At 36.7% G+C, this 19,230-nt stretch overlaps 1 protein-coding gene across 1 annotated transcript in view; it reads right to left on the bottom strand.

Annotated features, from left to right (window-relative positions):
- Positions 1-10,246, bottom strand: part of kalrna (kalirin RhoGEF kinase a) — a 175,987-nt gene extending 165,741 nt beyond the window's left edge. Inside the window, exon 1 of the mRNA XM_042763062.1 lies at positions 9,999-10,246. Coding sequence (XP_042618996.1) covers positions 9,999-10,065 — 67 coding nt within the window. The 5' untranslated portion in view covers positions 10,066-10,246. The remainder of the gene's footprint in view (positions 1-9,998) is intronic.
- Between the last annotated feature and the right edge of the window lie 8,984 nt (positions 10,247-19,230).

Raw genomic sequence — 19,230 nt, 5'->3', positions numbered from 1 at the left:
ACCACTTGTGTGGTGTACTTATCCAGTCATTGCTGTTAGCACCACAAATATGGAAATAATGTTAATCCAGGGTTTAGGATGACCCAGGATTAGCTATTTCAAGTTTGAAACGCCCTTATAGGGTTAACCCAGGGGTTAACCATAATGTGAAAAACAATTTTGCATTCTTATGCCAAATATCAGCCAATTAGAGTAGCTGTGAAGTCATTTTTCTGAAGCTCTAGTTAGTACAATGAATAGGACAGGAACATGTATTTGACCGTTTCATCAGTGCACACATCACCTTTAATAAGGTCTGATTTATCATTGAGCCTTTTAAAGGCCTGCAGGTGAAACGTAGTTAAACTTTAAGAATGAGCAGAATTAGCTGTTGGAATGGTGAGTGGAGCAGCATCTTAATCAGTGGAGCGCAGATGCAGACTCACAGGTCTCCAGGGAACCATTCCCTCAGTGCACCTAAAAGCCTCATTCAAAGCAGATGATCAGCTAATGTGATCTGACTCCATTAGCCTGCAGTGCTAAGTGTCCATCCACGCTTACGTAGCGCAGGAACAGACTGCGGAAATGGGGATCCCTCTCACTAGCCCATCTACCTCAACGTCATATCATGACTCTATAATCCACTCAGATCTGCTCTCACTCGCACTAAAAACCCACTGCCTCTAACACTGTGTGTTGGGGTTAGGGGTTACTTATAGCTCTAGTTAATGAGAAACTAAAAATATAAAATTGTGGACAAATATGTGTCCCCAGAAGTGAGTTTGGGGATGCACTGATTTAGAAATAAATGTGGGTGGAGTTTGTGTTTGGTTAGTTTGAAGTCATTATAGTGATCTTCAGATAAAAACAACTGAAGTCTAGTGTGTGTCAGATAGACAAAATTGTGTTTGTGTGTGTGTGTGTGTGTGTGTGTGTGTGTGTGTATGTAAAGGGATGGAAAATGCAAACTGGAAAACAGAAAAAAACTACAAGAAATGAGAGGCAAAAGAGGTGATGTGGCAGACAGACACATGCTGGCCATCAGTGGAGTGTGTTTGTGTGTGTGTGCTGATGCTGGATTATCATGCTCTATTGTTCTTCCTCACATCTCACACTGCCCACGAATGGGGCACAGACAGCGTGGTGTAAGGGAAAGGGGTTGTTCACACACACACACACTTTGGCAGGAAGCCGAGGATTTTCCAGCACCGGCTGTGTGTGTCTCTTACAGTGTGTCAGTTTAATCAGTCTGAATCAGACTGTGGTATTGAAGGATTTTATCTGCAGTTTCCAGCCTGGTCTCATGCACACATGAACACATATAGAAACATTCAAGAAAAGTGTGTATATTACAATTTGCGTTCAAAATGTTATTCTCTCTCTCTCTGTATACTTGCAAAATATAATAATAATGCAATAAAATCCACTTAAAGAGAGTACACTTTCAAATACATTTTAAATCATTATCTTTTTAATAATTTTTTGTCTTGCTTTAGAGAAGTGCTTAGTTATTTTAGTCAACACATTAAAATACGTGTGTGTACATGTTCTGTTAATTGCAATTAACACTGAGTGTCCGAAAACATTATCAATTTAAACTAAAGTACATTTGTTTGTTTAATACATTTGTGTAATATAAATAAATGCATATATATATATATATATATATATATATATATATATATATATATATATATATATATATATATATATATATATATTTCAAGTAAATGCTGTTCTTTTGAACTTTCCATTCATCAATGATAATAATAATAACAATAATAATAATAATAATAATCAGCACAATTGTTTTCAACATTGATAATAATGAGAAATGTTTGTTAAGCACCAAGTCAGCATATTGTAATGATTTCTGAAGGATCATGTGCAACTGAAGACTGGAGTAATGGCTGCTAAAAACGAAAACAGGTCTTTTTAATAAAGTGACATGACATACAGCCAAGTATGGTGACCCATACTCAGAATTCGTGCTCTGCATTTAACCCATCCAAAGTGCACACACACACACCATGAACACACACCCGGAGCAGTGGGCAGCCATTTATGCTGCAGCGCCCGGGCAGCAGTTGGGGGTTCTGTGCCTTGCACCTCAGTCGTGGAATTGCCGGCCCGAAACTCGAACCCACAACCTAAGGGTTAGGAGTCAAACTCTCTAACCATTAGGCCACGACTTCCCCATTAAATTGTAATGATATTTCACAATATTACTGTTTTACTGTATTTTTTTTAAAAAAATAATGCAGACTTGAAGAGCATTTTTTAACATTACAATAGAATTGTGTTGTTTTTCTTTCCTTGTATATATACAGCAAAATAGCATAGGTCATTATGTCATTATAACAGTGACTGGCCAGCTGGCGAGTACGCTTTATTTACTTGCCAAAGCCAATTTCCACTTCTCTGTTCTGACTACACTGAGTGAAAACAGATCCAGATCTGCCAAAAAGCAAACCAGGACTGCATCATGTTTAGAAGATGCATGCTGATTCATGAATGTTTTAAGACCAAATCATATTGTAAGAGACTTAAAAAACACATTTAATACCAGGTTGCTCAGGAGATACCAATCCCTGCAGTTCATTAAGTGTTTCTGGTTGGTTGTTTCCCTGAATAAGAGTTTGCACTGTATGAGAAAAAGATATTAAGTGCATTATGCTCATATTGTCTGCATAAGCTTACAGTGCATATCCCACCGTGCATCAATAAATGAGTGTCAACTGGAGAATCTACAATGTGTGTGTGTGTGTGTGTGTGTGTGTGTGTGTGTGTGTGTGTGTGTGTGTGTGTGTGTGTGTGTGTGTGTGTGTGAGAGAGAGAGTGACAGAGAGTGGTCATGTGTGTCAGAGATCCAGTCAGTCCAGCCACAGACTGTTTTGCACATTCATAATACACATACACACATTCTCACACGGCCTGGTGTCTTTAATTCACATTAGCTCTACTTCATAACAAAGCTTTTGCACTTTGTTCACACTACACTTGGATCCAATTTGTTTTCAAATTAAAATTTCCTATATGTTTAGGTCAGAACGGTTATTGTGTGGTTGTGAAAAATGTGACACACATTCAAGATGTTTTGTTGTAGTTTTCCAATAATCATTTTACTTCAGTAAAGCAGATCATTTGTTCAGACAGTTTAGTCAGTATCTGGTATTTCTACATCTTTTGCCTTAGTAATGATGTAAGCATCAGTACAATGTCAAGAGATGTAAGAGAGCATGAGATCTTGTTGTGGCACTAAACTACCAAGGAACATCAGACAACATAAGCATCTGTATGCTTACATGAACTCAGTCACAATTGATTACATAGTACAAGCTACATGTGAGTGTAAATGAGTGAACTGAGACTGCTGTAGACACTCCTGTACTTGATGCAGTCCGGACTGACTGTTTATTTCCAAAAATCCGGAAATCCAGTTTTAATCGGATTTTAAACCACATACAAATGTGGTTTGGATCAGGTTTGTAAAAAAAAAAAAAAAATCCATTTCAGTTAAGACAACAAACAACTAAAAAGGATTTGAGTTGGATATGCCAAGAAATCAGATTTTTGCTGCTTGCTGAACAAAGCCTTAAATAAACCCTGTCAAACCAATCCAACATTTCCAGACTGGATTAGCAAATAATCTTCCTCATTGCCCTTAAAGCCTGGCCTGTCTCCACCCAATGTATTGATCAGATGATTGATTAACTAAAAAATTAATAACCACCTTACACTACATCCACATTAAGCCAGAGCTTTCCCTATCCAATCTTTTTTTTTTTCTCCTCGTCTCAAGAACTGACACTCAGCACAGGAGTCCCACAAGGCTGTGTGCTGAGTCCATTTCTTACTCTTTGTATACTCACGATTGTACACCATGTCATGATACTAACATCATTATCAAATTCGCTGATAATGCGACTGTGGTGGGGTTGATCACCAGAGGCAATGAGTACGCCTACAGAGAGGAGGTACAGAAGTTAATGGTGTGGTGTACAGGGAATATTCTGTCTCTAAACATCAAGAAAACAAAAGAACTCATCATAGACTTCAGAAAGAAACAGTATCTTCATACACCATTGTACATTAATGGAGAGAAGGTGGAGAGTGTCTAGCTTTAAATTCCTGGGAACACACATCTCTGAGGACCTCTCATGGACAATAAACATCATGGTGCTAGTCAAGAAGGCACAAAAGCGACTGCACTTTTTAAGAATGCTCAGGAAGATTAACGTGTCACAGCAGCTTCTTGTGTCATTCTATCGATGTTCTACTGAGAGCGTACTCACACATGGCATGCTGGTGTGGTATGGAAGCAGCTCTGCAGCTGACAAAAAGGCTCTGCAGAGAGTCACAAAGACTGCAGAGAACATCACAAACCAACAGTTACCTGCCCTGGAAGACATATTCATTACACGTTGCCTGAAGAAAACACACAACATTCTAAAGGATTCACATCATCCCGCCCATCATCTGTTTGAACTGCTACCCTCTGGAAAATGCTATAGGTCCATTAAAACAAAAGCTGTTACCCTACTGAACTCTGAGATGAAAAAACACACTACAACAAATTCTTGATATTCAAGAGCATGCATTAATGACAATAACATCTGTGCACTTTACTTTATATTTATCACTTATTTCTATTTTTCTTTTGCTGTATACATTGGAAAGTCTATAATTTCGTTGTATGTCTATTTACAATGACAATAAAAAGATGAATTGAATTGAATTCATGACTTAAAAATAAATATCTGCGTCCACACAAAACCACGAAACTGAAACAAAATGATAGTATACATGCCAGACCAGCATGTGGTGCTGTAATTCTGCCACAGGGATACACTAAAAACGGAGAAGAAGACTTGGACTATGCATAAACATTTATTAATCTGTGTTAATGTTAGTTAATAAAAAGACAATCGTTCAGTTTTTGTTCATGTTTTTGTTGCCGTTATGTGACGTATCGGTGTCTGACTAGGGGCAAGACGTGAGCTGATGACGTCATTGTTTCAGAAAATAAACAAATTTGCTGTCCACATGAAAACGCAAGCGTGGCGTTTTCAGATTTATCCACTCTGGGACCTGGTTTAAAAAAATATCGGTTTCACTCTCCCAAAACACCGGATCTGTCTGGCCTATACTATACAAAATTTATGCATATACAGCTAAGCGTGTCTCCGTGTGGACGGGGCCTTAGAGTGGACAATAAAACACAGATGCTTCACAAACACACACAATGGCTCATTTCATCAATGCATATAAAGACATATTTGCCTCATCTGATGTTGTGAGCCAGTTTCACACAGTCATTTACTGTTTAATAAGCAGTGCTAAAGAGGAATTCCGAAGGAAGTAACAGCTTATAACAGGAAGGATAACAAAGGAGGGGTCCAAATATGAAAATCAACACAATTATTATGAGAGGAGAGAGGTCGTTCTCTAATTTCTCAGAAACTAACCTCTTTATACTAAGAGTAGCAGCTAAATCAAATATTCAGAGCTGCAGTGCCTCATATTCGCGTATTCATGGGTTCAGAGAATAATTAAACCATTATCTGATAAAAAAAAGAGCTACACTCGCAAAAGAAGTGTTCATTTTATTCATTGCGCACCTGCAGTACACTTCAAATCTTAAAAAGTATGTTGTTTTAAAAAATGCAAAAATGTAATAGTAATGATTTAATGTTATTAAAATGTTAAATAAAATGTTAAATTACTTTAGAGCACATTTTAAATAATTGTTTTAATAATATTTTGTCATGCCTTTAAAGAGTACATTTATTTTGATGTAATATGCTTGATTGTAATTTTAACTGCAGTGTTATATTCAAACATTATATTTAAAGTTAAAGTATTAGTTTATTTTTTAATTGAAGCTTCAAAGGGCTCAACATGATCCCTGCCGAGGAATAGGGGTCTTACGTGGGGGTGAGTAAATTATCAAAACATTTTTATTCTGGAAGTGAACTAATCCTTTAATATATTTTAAAGGTACTGAACTGCAACTTAATGACAGGAATTTTTTAACTACAAATGTATTTAAATACATGAAATACAATATTCAAGTTACTTTAAATGGTTAAATGCTTGTCAGTACAGTCAAAAGTACACATTTTTTAACCAAATTTCAAAGACATTAGAAATAATTATGAAATTACATATACATATGTACTTATGTGGTGTCAAAAAGCACTCAAAATATAAACTAAATTAAACTATAAACTGTACATTTGGTTCTAATATATGCTAATATAGAGTATATTCTTTTTAATGTATTGTCATGATCAGTGTTGGGGTGACGCATTGCAAGTAAAGCAAGTTACGTAATCAGATTACTTTCTTCAAGTAACTAGTAAAGTAACGCATGACTTTTTAATTTAGAAGGAAATATCTGAGTTACTTTTTCAAATAAGTAAAGCTAGTTACCTTGTTCGCCATGTCTTGACTGACAGCTCTCGTGTTGCCATGTTGAGAGAAATCGGCAGTAAGTTCAGAAGCGTTGTGTGTGCACTGTTACAGTATGTTACTGTAGTTCTAGACTAAATATGAACATTATTTACTCTTCTCACGGCACAAAAACAGATTCAGTATTCCTCAAAATGAATAAAAAGTCAAATGCAATCCAAGAATATTATATAAACCTGCAACAATTAAATATGTTAAATAAGACAAATATAATTTGTATTTAATCCCATTTTATAAACTAATGTCTTTGCTAGTGACCTTCAATGATCTTATTCAACCATACTAATAAGCAAAAATGACACATTTGTGTTTCATTTTTGTTATTGTCGAATAGTGTTGAACTTTCTTCTCCTGCTTCATATTCTTCATGCAATTTGTTTGAGCTGCACCCTCTACTGTACAGATGTGAATTTACATTTCCTTCAGCCTGAGGCATATTCATTTCACTTTTGGTGTGATAAGGCATTTACATTTGTAAAAGAAGAACTTTTTTATATTAAAAACAAACAAGCAAGCCCTGCCCAGATTTAAAAAGTAACATAGCAGTAAGTAACATAGCAGTTTATGTAAAGTAATGCATTACATTACTTTACAAAAAAATGAACTAAGTAACGTAATTAGTTACTTTTTTAGGGAGTAACACAATATTGTAATGCATTACTTTTAAAAGTAACTTTCCCCAACACTGGTCATGATAAACACTCTCTTTAAAAGTGTACTAAAGCGTGCGTCTTTCTCCCAAGAGCACATAGCCCTGTGTTGGTATTCAAGTTCATCTAAACATTAATACTGAATACACAGGCAGCGAGTGAGCCATATGTGGCTGAAGGTATAAAACCCTCTTCAGATCGCTGAGTGTGGCGCTTGTGAATGGATTACTGTTCACTCAGCCACGTAACATCTTTTCTCTAGGAGGGCAAACACCCACTACAACTGGATGTGGCAGAAGGGGGAGGATTTATGGTCCCATTCACTCAGTCCCTCTCTTCCTCCATTATATCCTCCTGTCTTTTTGTTGGCCCCAGGGGCACGGGCTGCTAGGATGTATCAGTACATCTATTGATGAGGGCCGACGGCTGTGGTCTGCAGGCAGATGTCCTCCCTTGCACCGGGTAAAACCACAGTAAAAACCCCTCTGCTCTTTGATACTGTACATCACCCGGCCCTCCAAACATCTGCAAATCATTGGCACTGGAGATCTCAAAACCAATGCTCTGCACAGCCCAACAATGCCTTTATGATCAGGCCTAAAAATAGCCTGCTTTGTTCTTTATTTACTCTGAAGTTCTAGGTGAGAAAAAAGCCTCATTATTGCTTTATACTGCCATGGAACTGATCGTGAACCATTTTCTGTCAGCTTGTTGAGGAGGTTTGCTATTACTTTGTGATTGGACTTACAGAGCAGATGAAATAAAATCCCACGGACATTGATGGAGGCACTAGAGAGCAGAATACTCAAGACAATCTCATAGCAACTTGTAAACTTTTAAAAATTTGGTGAATTGGTGGCTAATTTGTATTATCTCATTTGTGGGTCTTCGTGCAATCTGCTTACGCCCCAGTCAGTTATGTTTAGGGGTGGACCTTCATGCTTGTTTTTGTGTCTACAAATCATTTTCATACGATTAACATGGTACAAATGCAAGGCTCATTGGAAATATGTGCTTGTGGCGTTGTTTCTCCAACACCGTTATCACATACCTTGTTGCATGTTTTGCGAAACCACAAATTCATACAACCTTTAAAATAGCTATGTTTTCCCATGAAATTGGGTTGGAATGTGATAGTGACTTTGTTGTGGCCACCTAGAACACACTATTAACCATAAATCAACACCCTGGCAGCCACCAACAGCACTTTAATATGGTAGCAAGCTCTGAAAAAAAAAAAAAAAAAAAAAAAACACATTAAAGAAAATCTTCAGAAATTTAAAAATCTGGTTCAATCTGTAAACATTTCCAATTATTTTTGTGAGTTTACTCTGAAAATCTTATTGATCAGCTTGTGCTTGCAGATATGACCTTCAGCTCAAAAACTGAGATACTTCACACACTTCCTCCAAAGAACCTCACCTTGAACCCCACTCGCATTCAGAAGACAGAAATAAAGGCAGCACAGTTGTGTAGTTGAGGTAACAAGTGGAAAAAACAAGTTTCTGTTTCATGTTATGCAGTAGTCATACATGTGTGTGCACATGAGGGATTGTAATGTACCAGCATCCTGACCTACAGCCCGCTGTGTAAAGCTGCTGGGTTTATGCATCACTCCTCGTCAGGGGTCTTACAGCTTGGACCACTTACTTAAACATTAGCATTTCTATCAGCCATTTCCTCTCTATAAACTCCAGAGATACAGCACATGATACAGAGTCTTGCACATGATACAGGGTCTCTATTTTGACCTCGTGTCCACTTTTAGATGTTAAGGGTTGTTGTGACATCATTGCTAATATATGACAACTGCACTCAACTCAAAAGACATATTATAAATATGTTTGTCCACTCTGCAAAGACAATATGAACAACATAAATAGTTTAGATACATATATTACAAGGAAATCACTTGTTACAAATGTGCATATGGCAACAATTATAGAATCACCAGAACTAAAATCTGTAAACTCCTGACTCCAATCTTCCTAACATAAACACCAAAAGCTTATAGAAGAGGATGATTTTGCTATAAAGCCACTCTTAAACTGCTGCTAAGCACACATCCCACCAAAAACTTCTTGGCACATCCAACACTCAAAAGCAAAGAGCTTTTACACAAATGACACGTATTAACAGAGGAGTGTTTGCAATTATCTTCTTTCCGATCACTGTCCAATGAGCCCAGCATGAATCCCAGTTAAGGATATAAAAGTGAGAGTGATTTGCCATTTAGTCGTAATATATGACCACGAGCCAGCCATTTTGTGTTTTACAACATACAAATTAATAACCACAATCCTGAGTAATAATGTATGAGAAGCAGCTGTATGGTGCTGTTCAGGAGATTTGTGCTGGGCTGGGCTTTCAGACTAGAGCTCAGTGTAGCTGTCAATCCAAACTGGATATCTGAACTAATGCTCAGCATCCCCGCAACACAAAACTGCACTTCAAGCATCCTTAAACCACATAATGCCATGATTAATCCCATTAGATTCCGTTTGACTTCGGGTTCCATCTTTTTCTTTAATCTTCTATTGAGCTTATTTTTAAAAAAGTATCCCTTTCCCAATTCAGCGTGATTCGTAAAGAAAAACTACATTGCCAAAGCATCGCCAAATACACAAAATAATCTAATAAAATTGAATAACTGAGAAAAATAAGTATTAAATAAAAATACATTAAAAGAAATTCAAAATAAGATTAAAAAGCTGTGAAAATAAATCAAATAACCAATTGGTAAATTAAAGAGGAATAGGCTCTATTGCGAAGGTAAACGTCATGCAAATGATGCACAGAAATGATGAAAAAATAAAACTTACAGCGCCAACAATTGTAATATAAGCCAAGGTTTCTACAGAGATCACGGTCTCTCCATCTCTCCTCTCATCGTACCTGTTTTGAAGAAGGCATCCGTGTCTGAATCATTGGGTCCGTCCTCCGCCGCTTCAACAGAATTCATCTTTCCTCTTAGATCTCACAGTTCGAAACAACGGGGAATATATCCAGAATCAGCGCTCCATCATCTCTGTATTTCTGTGTTTTGACGGCACAGCCCTCGATCAGAGCGACAAAGCGCAGCTCTGCATTGGCTCCTATTGTCTCCAGATGCGCCTCTCCTCCTCAGATCGCTCTTTTCGCCTCTTTCGAGTCGGTTCTTTTGAACCGGTTCACCAATTGGACTGGTCGATTCTTCGCGAATTGGTCTGATCCGGTCAGAGCGGTTCTCAGAAAGAGCTCTAATTCCAAGTGTGTTTGCACACACAAGGAATTCGTCTTGGTGTCAGAAGCTTGTTTTGTTTACAGACGTACCGTCTAAAGTTATTTACAGACGTACAGATGTGTTATGTATTATTCAGGTAGAATATGGCCTGGGGGGGAAAGAGTAGCCTACTGAATAGTTCTTTCGGTCTTTGTCGACTCGAAAATGATAAAACCTGACTATAATCCTAATTGCTCGCGTTTTTGGATTATCTGATCAAGGGGCGAAAAGTAATTTAAGAAATAGCCGATTGTGCAGGAAACATGCTTGCAACTTGTGTGTGCTGCTTTAACACTACGCATATGACAAAGAGATTGGTTTTAAGGCAAAACATTGTATTAGAAACGAGAAACATGCCTAATTACATCCAAAGTAGGCTATTTCTGCAAACAGCCTAATGTGAGCAATAAGAAAATCAGCATTTGTCTGAGTGGTATTTACAAGTTACAAAGAAAAGCAAATTAAACAGGACTTCGTGGTGCATGAGCATTAGTCTCAATTATCTGTGAACTATAAAACACATCAAAATTCAATGCTGTAGCCTAATGAAGGCTGACTTAAAGAAATAAAGCATAAAGAAAAACGTTGCATACATTGGCATGTAATATTCAAAAATTTTTACATTTTCACTTGACACTTGGGTACGGGTGTGACGTAGAAGTACCGATGAATCTTTTTTAAACCGCTTAATTTAAATGAACTGCTCAAAAGAACCGATTCGCGAAAACGAGTCGGAGCAGCTCAACACAAAGCGCGCGGCGCGCAGGCTGTGTGTGTGTCAGATGGGAAAGAGCGCGATCCTGACAGTGAAAGCTGGTGATGTCATGAATCCTGCATAGTGTCAGCGGACGTGTTGGTCACTCTTTTCCTTTCTTACAAATATTTTCTTTAAAAAGTTAATGAGTTATTTTAGAAACCTAAGCACACTCATTTAGATGGCCTTCCGGAGCGCCAGACTGTGTTTGCGGCTGTGGATTGTAGGCTATTTTTCCAACAATAGAGAGCAGAAGGGAAATATGTGTGTGTGTGTGTGTGTGTGTGTGTGTGTGTGTGTGTGTGTGTGTGTGTGTGTGCCCACCCTCTGTGAGATTTCACGCCCCCTTCACTAATGCACTCTTTGGGCTATTGATGAATCTTAATGCTGAGAACATACATTTTCATAATAAACAGAAAGCATGTGTTGTACACAGACATTCACATGCGCTGTTACACCACAAAATAATAAACAAATAAATAAGAAATGAATACAGAATAAAAACAAAAAAAAATCAGAATACAGAAATAAAAAACAATGACTTATGTATCATCAGTTGTTGTTATAACTTCTAATAATAGCTTACAGTGTGAAAATAATGTTATTTGATTTTAATGGATTTGTTTTATACTCTGTTCTGCCTTTCTTGTTTTTACACTAAATAAGCTTGACAGTTAAAAAAAAGATATTTTTGGTTGTAGAATTAATATTTAAAGTACATTTGATACAATGCATTTTAAAATAACATTTTGTTCTTTTGATTATTTAGGGATGAAATTAGTTTGCTTTCAAACAAAAGAATAAAAAGAGGTTGTGGGGTCTCAGAAAAAAAAAAAAAAAGATTTACTGCCCAGAAAAGTAAAATTGAGTATTTACCGCCCCCTGGCGACTGACACTAAATATCACAGTTAAAATAAATTCTTTTCGGTGGTCCAGAGACAATGTGCACCTTATTTGTGAATGTTTCAGAGGACATTTTAGCTTATAAATGTGTATATAGGCTATATACAGCATTCAATCTTTATTACAACGATATAAAACTAGGAAAAATGACTAGGCAGAAACCATATATTATGCCAATATGAACTGTAATACAATTAAATAATAGCCTCTTGTTGATTTAATTTCTTAAATTCTATCTTCATTTACTATTTTGCCTTTGCTGATTATGTAGTCTGATTTTTTATTTATTTATTATAATACAAACACATATTGTAATTGAAGTTGAGTAAGTAAATGGTGTAAAAATAAAATAAAAATGTCACATTTAAATCATCAAGCATACTTGATGAAATTAATGAATTTTTGTTGTAAATCATCCACGAACTTGATGTGATTACTCAGCAAACATCTTGTCATTTTGCTTCCATTTCCTCCAGCTATCATGGACACTTTTGGCAGTGTATTATATATATATATATATATATATATATATATATATATATATATATATATATATATATATATATATATATATATATATATATATTGTGCGTATGTGCCTAGTCATTTTTCCTAGTTTTATGTCAGGAGGTCTGTAGTTAGCTGTCTCTAAGCGGGCACAATACTAGCTTCCTTCAGCCACCCTACAGGCCCCAGTATCTTAAACATTAGGCAGATGGTTTAGCTATTAATGGCAGAATTACACAACCACGTCACACACTTGGAGGACTATATAGAGTGTATCTGGGTGAAATCTCTGACAAAAGACTGCAATGTTAATATAAAATGTGTGACTGATCTACATTATATTTTTAAACTAAAGGTAATTCTTCAAAGCAGATGGACTTCTGAGAAAGTTAAGGAAGCGTATCAAACACTCTAGTGCTCATCAAGTGACTTTCTTTATGCTTTGGTTTTCTTCAGCACAGTTTTCACGTTGTAAAATTCCAGTATAAGGGGAGGTTAAAACCAGCGCTGACCCGCATCTGTTCCCTGTGAGAGATGAGCCTTGCTGAACAGAAGCAATGACATGTTAATGGTCAGGTGTTTAGGAATGGACCGTACCAAATGGCTCCCCAGGTGAGTTTAGTGTTACTGAGTGATGAGCATTGAGAAGTGTTTCATCACAAACATCTGCTCTCACATTTTCTCTCATTCTACCCTTAAAACAGTAGTTTCTCGTCATGAAATTATATTAAAAATGTTTTAATATATTTATTTAATATATTTATGGTCAACATTGTATTGAGTGTAAAAGTATACTTAAAAGAAATGTATTTGCACATAATATAATATGAATTAAATGTACATAAATTGAATACATATTACAATTTAATTAATTATGTTTTACAATGATATTACATTCAAAGTTAATCCATTTTAAATGTACTAAATTTCAGTTTAAGTACTAAAAATTAAGTTTCATTAGAAATGTATTTTTTAAATTTAATTCACCATAAATTATTGTCAGTACAAGGGATCACAAAGGTTCAGATAACTGTTTTTAATAGAAATTATTATTATTTAATTGCAATTAACATGCATTATATATATATATATATATATATATATATATATATATTATATATATATATATATATATATATATATATATATATATATATATATATATATATATATATTTGCTAAAGTGTACAGGTACTAATTTTTCAAAAGGGTCAACTTCACAGTACTCTTCCACAAATCAGTCAAGATTCATTGTAAACTTTGTTATTTTGCATAAAAAAATAAAAATAAAATAAAAAAATAAAACCTTGGCCACTAAGAACTTTTGTTATGTGCAAAAAGCTGTGTAAAGATTAATTTAAAGATTAATTTGGAACAACATCAGCTTTTTAAAAAGCCATAATTTTTTGGCTTTTTGGTGAACTACTTTTACTTTTTTACTGTACTGTATAAATGTAACATCAGAGAGTTATGATGGCTGTTATCAGAAAATCTAACATTAGCAGGTTAAGTTGTAATCAAACCTGGCAGCACTGCTGACTCAGGCTGGAAATCTCTGAGGGAACTGCAGTGATAAGTAGATAAATGAGAATCAAACCACTAACCACACCGAGAGCCAACAGGAAAACAATTAAATCTGAACTGTGCAGCCTAAAGATACAAGAAAGAAGTCCCAGTGTGCTGAAGTCCCACTAGGGACATCAAGCCTTTGGCAGCATTTCATGCTCCTTTTTTACAGCAGGTCTATGTTCAGCAGATTAATATATTTAAAAACCATAAAAAAAATAAAAAAAAAAAATATATATATATATATATAATATATATATATATATATATATAATATAATATATATATATAATATATATATATATATATATATATATATATATATATATATATAAAATCCTTTGTCCCCTAGTTAATTTCCTTAGTTTCACGGGGAAGTCGTGGCCTAATGGTTAGAGAGTCGGACTCCCAATCGAAGGGTTGTGAGTTCGAGTCTCGAGCCGGAAGGAATTGTAGGTGGGGGGAGTGCATGTACAGTTCTCTCTCCACCTTCAATACCATGACTTAGGTGCCCTTGAGCAAGGGCACCGAACCCCCAACTGCTCCCCGGGCGCCGCAGCATAAATGGCTGCCCACTGCTCCGGGTGTGTGTTCACAGTGTGTGTGTGTGTTCACTGCTCTGTGTGTGTGCACTTCGGATGGGTTAAATGCAGAGCACGAATTCTGAGTATGGGTCACCATACTTGGCTGAATGTCACGTCACTTTCACTTTCACTTTCACTTATTGTCATCTGTCTCTTGTTCAGTTCCCTTGTGAACGTGTGTGTATTTACTACTTTTGTTCAGATGTCGGTTCTGGTCTTTTTTGGCAGTGTTGGTAAGCGCATGAGTTTCTCATGAGTGCATTCTGCTTTTTCAAATAAGGAGGTTAACTGTATTTTAACCAGACTACTCTATATCATAAGTTTGATAATAAGTAATAAGATAATAAGTAGCTTGATAGATTACAGTCTCAAAGTAATTTAATCAACATTAACATAAAGTCGATCCTCTTGAAAATTAAGTAAAAATTAGCTTACTTTGAAAATGTAAATAATATTCTTAAGGAATGTACTTCTGTGCAAACAGAATGCAATCTTTAGACATATAATGCCATGGTAATTGATTAAATTTCAGTTATGTATTAAATGCAATTATCTTGACTTTAGAGTGCTTTTTTTATCTTTATATACCTTCAATACCACGACTGAGGTGCCCTTGAGCAAGGCACAGAACCCACAACTGCTCCCTGGGCGCCGCAGCATAAATGGCTGCCCACTGCTCCGGGTGTGTGTTCACGGTGTGTGTGTGTTCACTGCTGTGTGTGTGTTCACTGCTGTGTGCATGCACTTTGGATGGGTTAAAAGCAGCGCACGAATTCTGAGTATGGGTCACCATACTTGGCTGTATGTCACGTCACTTTCACTTTTCACTTTCACTTTTATATGCATTTGCATAATTACTTTTATTGTCTTTAAAATATGGTTAAATTGTACTGCTGAACACTCTTTAAAAAAAAAAAAAGGTACAAAAGTCCTGGGGCGGTAACTTTTCAAAAGGCTACACGTTAGTATCTTATCCACCCCAAAGGGTGCATATTAATATCTAAAATGTATAAATTTTTACCTAAAAGCTACATAATAGTTCCTTTTGAAAGGGTACCGCCACAGTGACAGATTTTTTTTTTTTTTTTTTTGTGAGAGTGAATGTACTGACAAGCAATAGTAATTTTAAAATACACTCACCAACCACTTTATTAGGTACACCTATTCAGTTTCTTGATAACACAAATTGCTAATCAGCCAAGCACATTGCAGCCACTCAATGCATTTAGGCATCTAGATGTAGTGAAGACGACTTGCTGAAGTTCAAACCGAGCATCAGAATGGGGAACAAAGGGGGTTAAAGTGACTTTGAATGTGGAATGGTTGTTGGTGCCAGACGGGCTGGTCTGAGTATTTCAAAAACTGCTGATCTACTGGGATTTTCACGCACGACCATCTCTAGCATTTACAGAGAATGGTCCGAAAAAGAGAAAATATTCAGTGAGCGGCAAGTTGTGTGGACGAAAATGCCTTGTTGATGTCAGAGTTCAGAGGAAAATGGGCAGACTGGTTAGACATGATAGAAAAGCAACAATAACGCAAATAACCACTCGTTACAACCAAGGTATGCAGAATACCATCTCTGAACGCACAATATGTCGAACCCTGAAGCAGATGGGCTACAGCAGCAGAAGACCACACTGGGTGCCGCTCTTGTCAGCTAAGAACAGGAAACGGAGGCTACAATTCGCACAGGCTCACCAAAATTGGACAAAAGAAGATTGGAAAAACATTGCCTGGTCTGATGAGTCTCGATTTCTGCTGCAACATTCAGATGGTAGGGTCAGAATTTGGCGTAAAGAACATGAAAGAATGGATCCATCCTGCTTGTCTCAATGGTTCAGGCCGGTGGTGGTGGTGTAGTGGTGTGGGGGATATTTTCTTGGTACACTTTGGGCCCCTTGGTACCAATTGAGCATCATTTAAATGCCACAACCTACCTGAGTATTGCTGCTGACCATGTCCATCCCTTTATGACTACAGTGTGCCCATCTTCTGATGGCTACTTCCAGCAGGATAATGCACCATGTCACAAAGCTCAAATCATCTCAGACTGGTTTCTTGAACATGACAATGAGTTCACTTTACTCAGGTGGCCTCCACAGTCATCAGATCTCAATCCAAAAGAGCACCTTTAGGATGTGGTGGAACGGGAGATTCACATCATGGATGTGCAGCCGACAAATCTGCAGCAGCTGCGTGCTATCATGTCAATATGGACCAAACTCTATGAAGAATGTTTCCAACACCTTGTTGAATCTATGCCATGAAAAATTAAGGCAGTTCTGAAGGCAAAAGGGGGTCCAACCCCCTCGCAAGGTGTACCTAATAAAGTGGCCACTGAGTGTACAGGTGCTGGTCATGTAATTAGAATATCATCAAAAAGTTGATTTATTTCACTAATTCCATTCAAAAAGTGAAACTTGTATATTATATTTATTCATTACACACAGACTGATATATTTCAAATGTTTATTTCTTTTAATTTTGATGTTTATAACTGACATCTAAGGAAAATCCCAAATTCAGTATCTCAGAAAATTAGAATACTGTGAAAAGGTTCAATATTGAAGACACCTGGTGCCACACTCTAATCAGTTAATTAACTCAAAACACCTGCAAAGCCTTTAAATTGTCTCTCAGTCTAAGTTCTGTAGGCTACACAATCATGGGAAAGACTGCTGAATTGACAGTTGTCCAAAAGACGACCATTGACTCCTTGCACAAGGAGGGCAAGACACAAAAGGTCATTGCAAAAGAGGCTGGCTGTTCACAGAGCTCTGTGTCCAAGCACATTAACAGAGAGGCAAAGGGAAGGAAAAGATGTGGTAAAAAAAGTGTACAAGCAATAGGGATAACCACACCCTGGAGAGGACTGTGAAACAAAACCCATTCAAAAATGTGGTGGAGATTCACAAAGAGTGGACTGCAGCTGGAGTCAGTGCTTCAAGAACCACTACACAAAGACATATGCAAGACATGGGTTTCAGCTGTCGGATTCTTGAACAACAGACAGCGTCAGAAGCGTCTCGCTTCAAAAAGGACTGGACTGCTGCTGAGTAGTTCAAAGTTATGTGCTCTGATGAAAGTAAATTTTGCATTTCCTTTGGATATCAGGGTCCCAGAGTCTGGAGGAAGAGAGGAGAGGCACACAGTCCACGTTTCTTGAGGTCCAGTGTAAAGTTTCCACAGTCAGTGATGGTTTTCGGTGCCATGTCATCTGCTGGTGTTGGTCCACTGTGTTTTCTGAGGTCCAAGGTCAACACAGCCGTATACCAGTAAGTTTTAGAGCACTTCATGCTTCCTGCTGCTGACCAACTTTATGGAGATGCAGATTTCATTTTCCAACAGGGCTTGGCCCCAGCACACAGTGCCAAAGCTTCCAGTACCTGATTTAAGGACCATGGTATCCCTGTTCTTAATTGGCCAGCAAACTCGCCTGACCTTAACCCCATAGAAAATCTATGGGGTATTGTGAAGATGAAGATGCGATATGCCAGACCCAAGAATGCAGAAGAGCTGAAGGCCACTATCAGAGCAACCTGGGCTCTCATAACACCTGAGCAGTGCCACAGACTGATCGACTCCATGCCACGCCGCATTGCTGCAGTAATTCAGGCACAAGGAGCCCCAACTAAGTATTGAGTGCTGTACATGCTCATACTTTTCATTTTTATACTTTTTAGTTGGCCAAGATTTCTAAAAATCATTTCTTAGTATTGGTCTTAATTTATATTCTAATTTTCTGAGATACTGAATTTGGGATTTTCCTTAGTTGTCAGTTATAATCATAAAAATTAAAAGAAATAAACATTTGAAATATATCAGTCTCTGTGTAATGAATGAATATAATATACAAGTTTCACTTTTTGAATGAAATTAATTAAATAAATCAACTTTTTGATGATATTCTAATTATATGACCAGCACCTGGATATTAACTTTAAAAGTAATAAATAAAACTTTTTAAAGTAGACCAAGAAAACTTTTAATCAGGTACTTTACATGTGTTTCATTAAATTAGTCAACATATCAAAACCGATAAATCTGCTCCACTTTCACTCATTTAACTGAAGTAGTAAATTCTACACAATGACAAATGTCAATATTGGATAAATGGTTATTGGAGAGTGAATCAGTGAGTGAATTTATTAAAATTCTGAAGCACACTCTCCTTATAATCACTTAAAGTGCATATTGCAGGTTAAAAAAAAAATCTAATTAACATATAACCTTGTATGAAAATAGCATATACCATAACGCAGCTAGCTTGTAAGCATTAGCAATAACGTTATATACAGTGTAAAAACATTGCCATATGAGATGGCATAGTTGGTAGGTTAACCTCAGTTTGCTAATATTATAACCATAAAGTCTAGTTACAGCTAAGTGACATTGTTTGCACAGCTAATTGGTAATTATTTTGCCATGTGGTGTGTTTATAAGGCTTTGGGAGACATTGCAAGTAAGGAATGTAATCTAAACTTTCTCTTGCTTCTCCCAGCATGCGTCAGGCATCATTGAGTCTCTGAGAGAGGAATACTGCAGGTC

This window comes from Cyprinus carpio, chromosome A9, assembly GCF_018340385.1.
Source record: "Cyprinus carpio isolate SPL01 chromosome A9, ASM1834038v1, whole genome shotgun sequence".
Lineage (NCBI taxonomy): Eukaryota > Metazoa > Chordata > Actinopteri > Cypriniformes > Cyprinidae > Cyprinus > Cyprinus carpio.
Note: the sequence above shows the minus strand (reverse complement) of the source record. Positions and strands in the feature narration are given on the sequence as shown.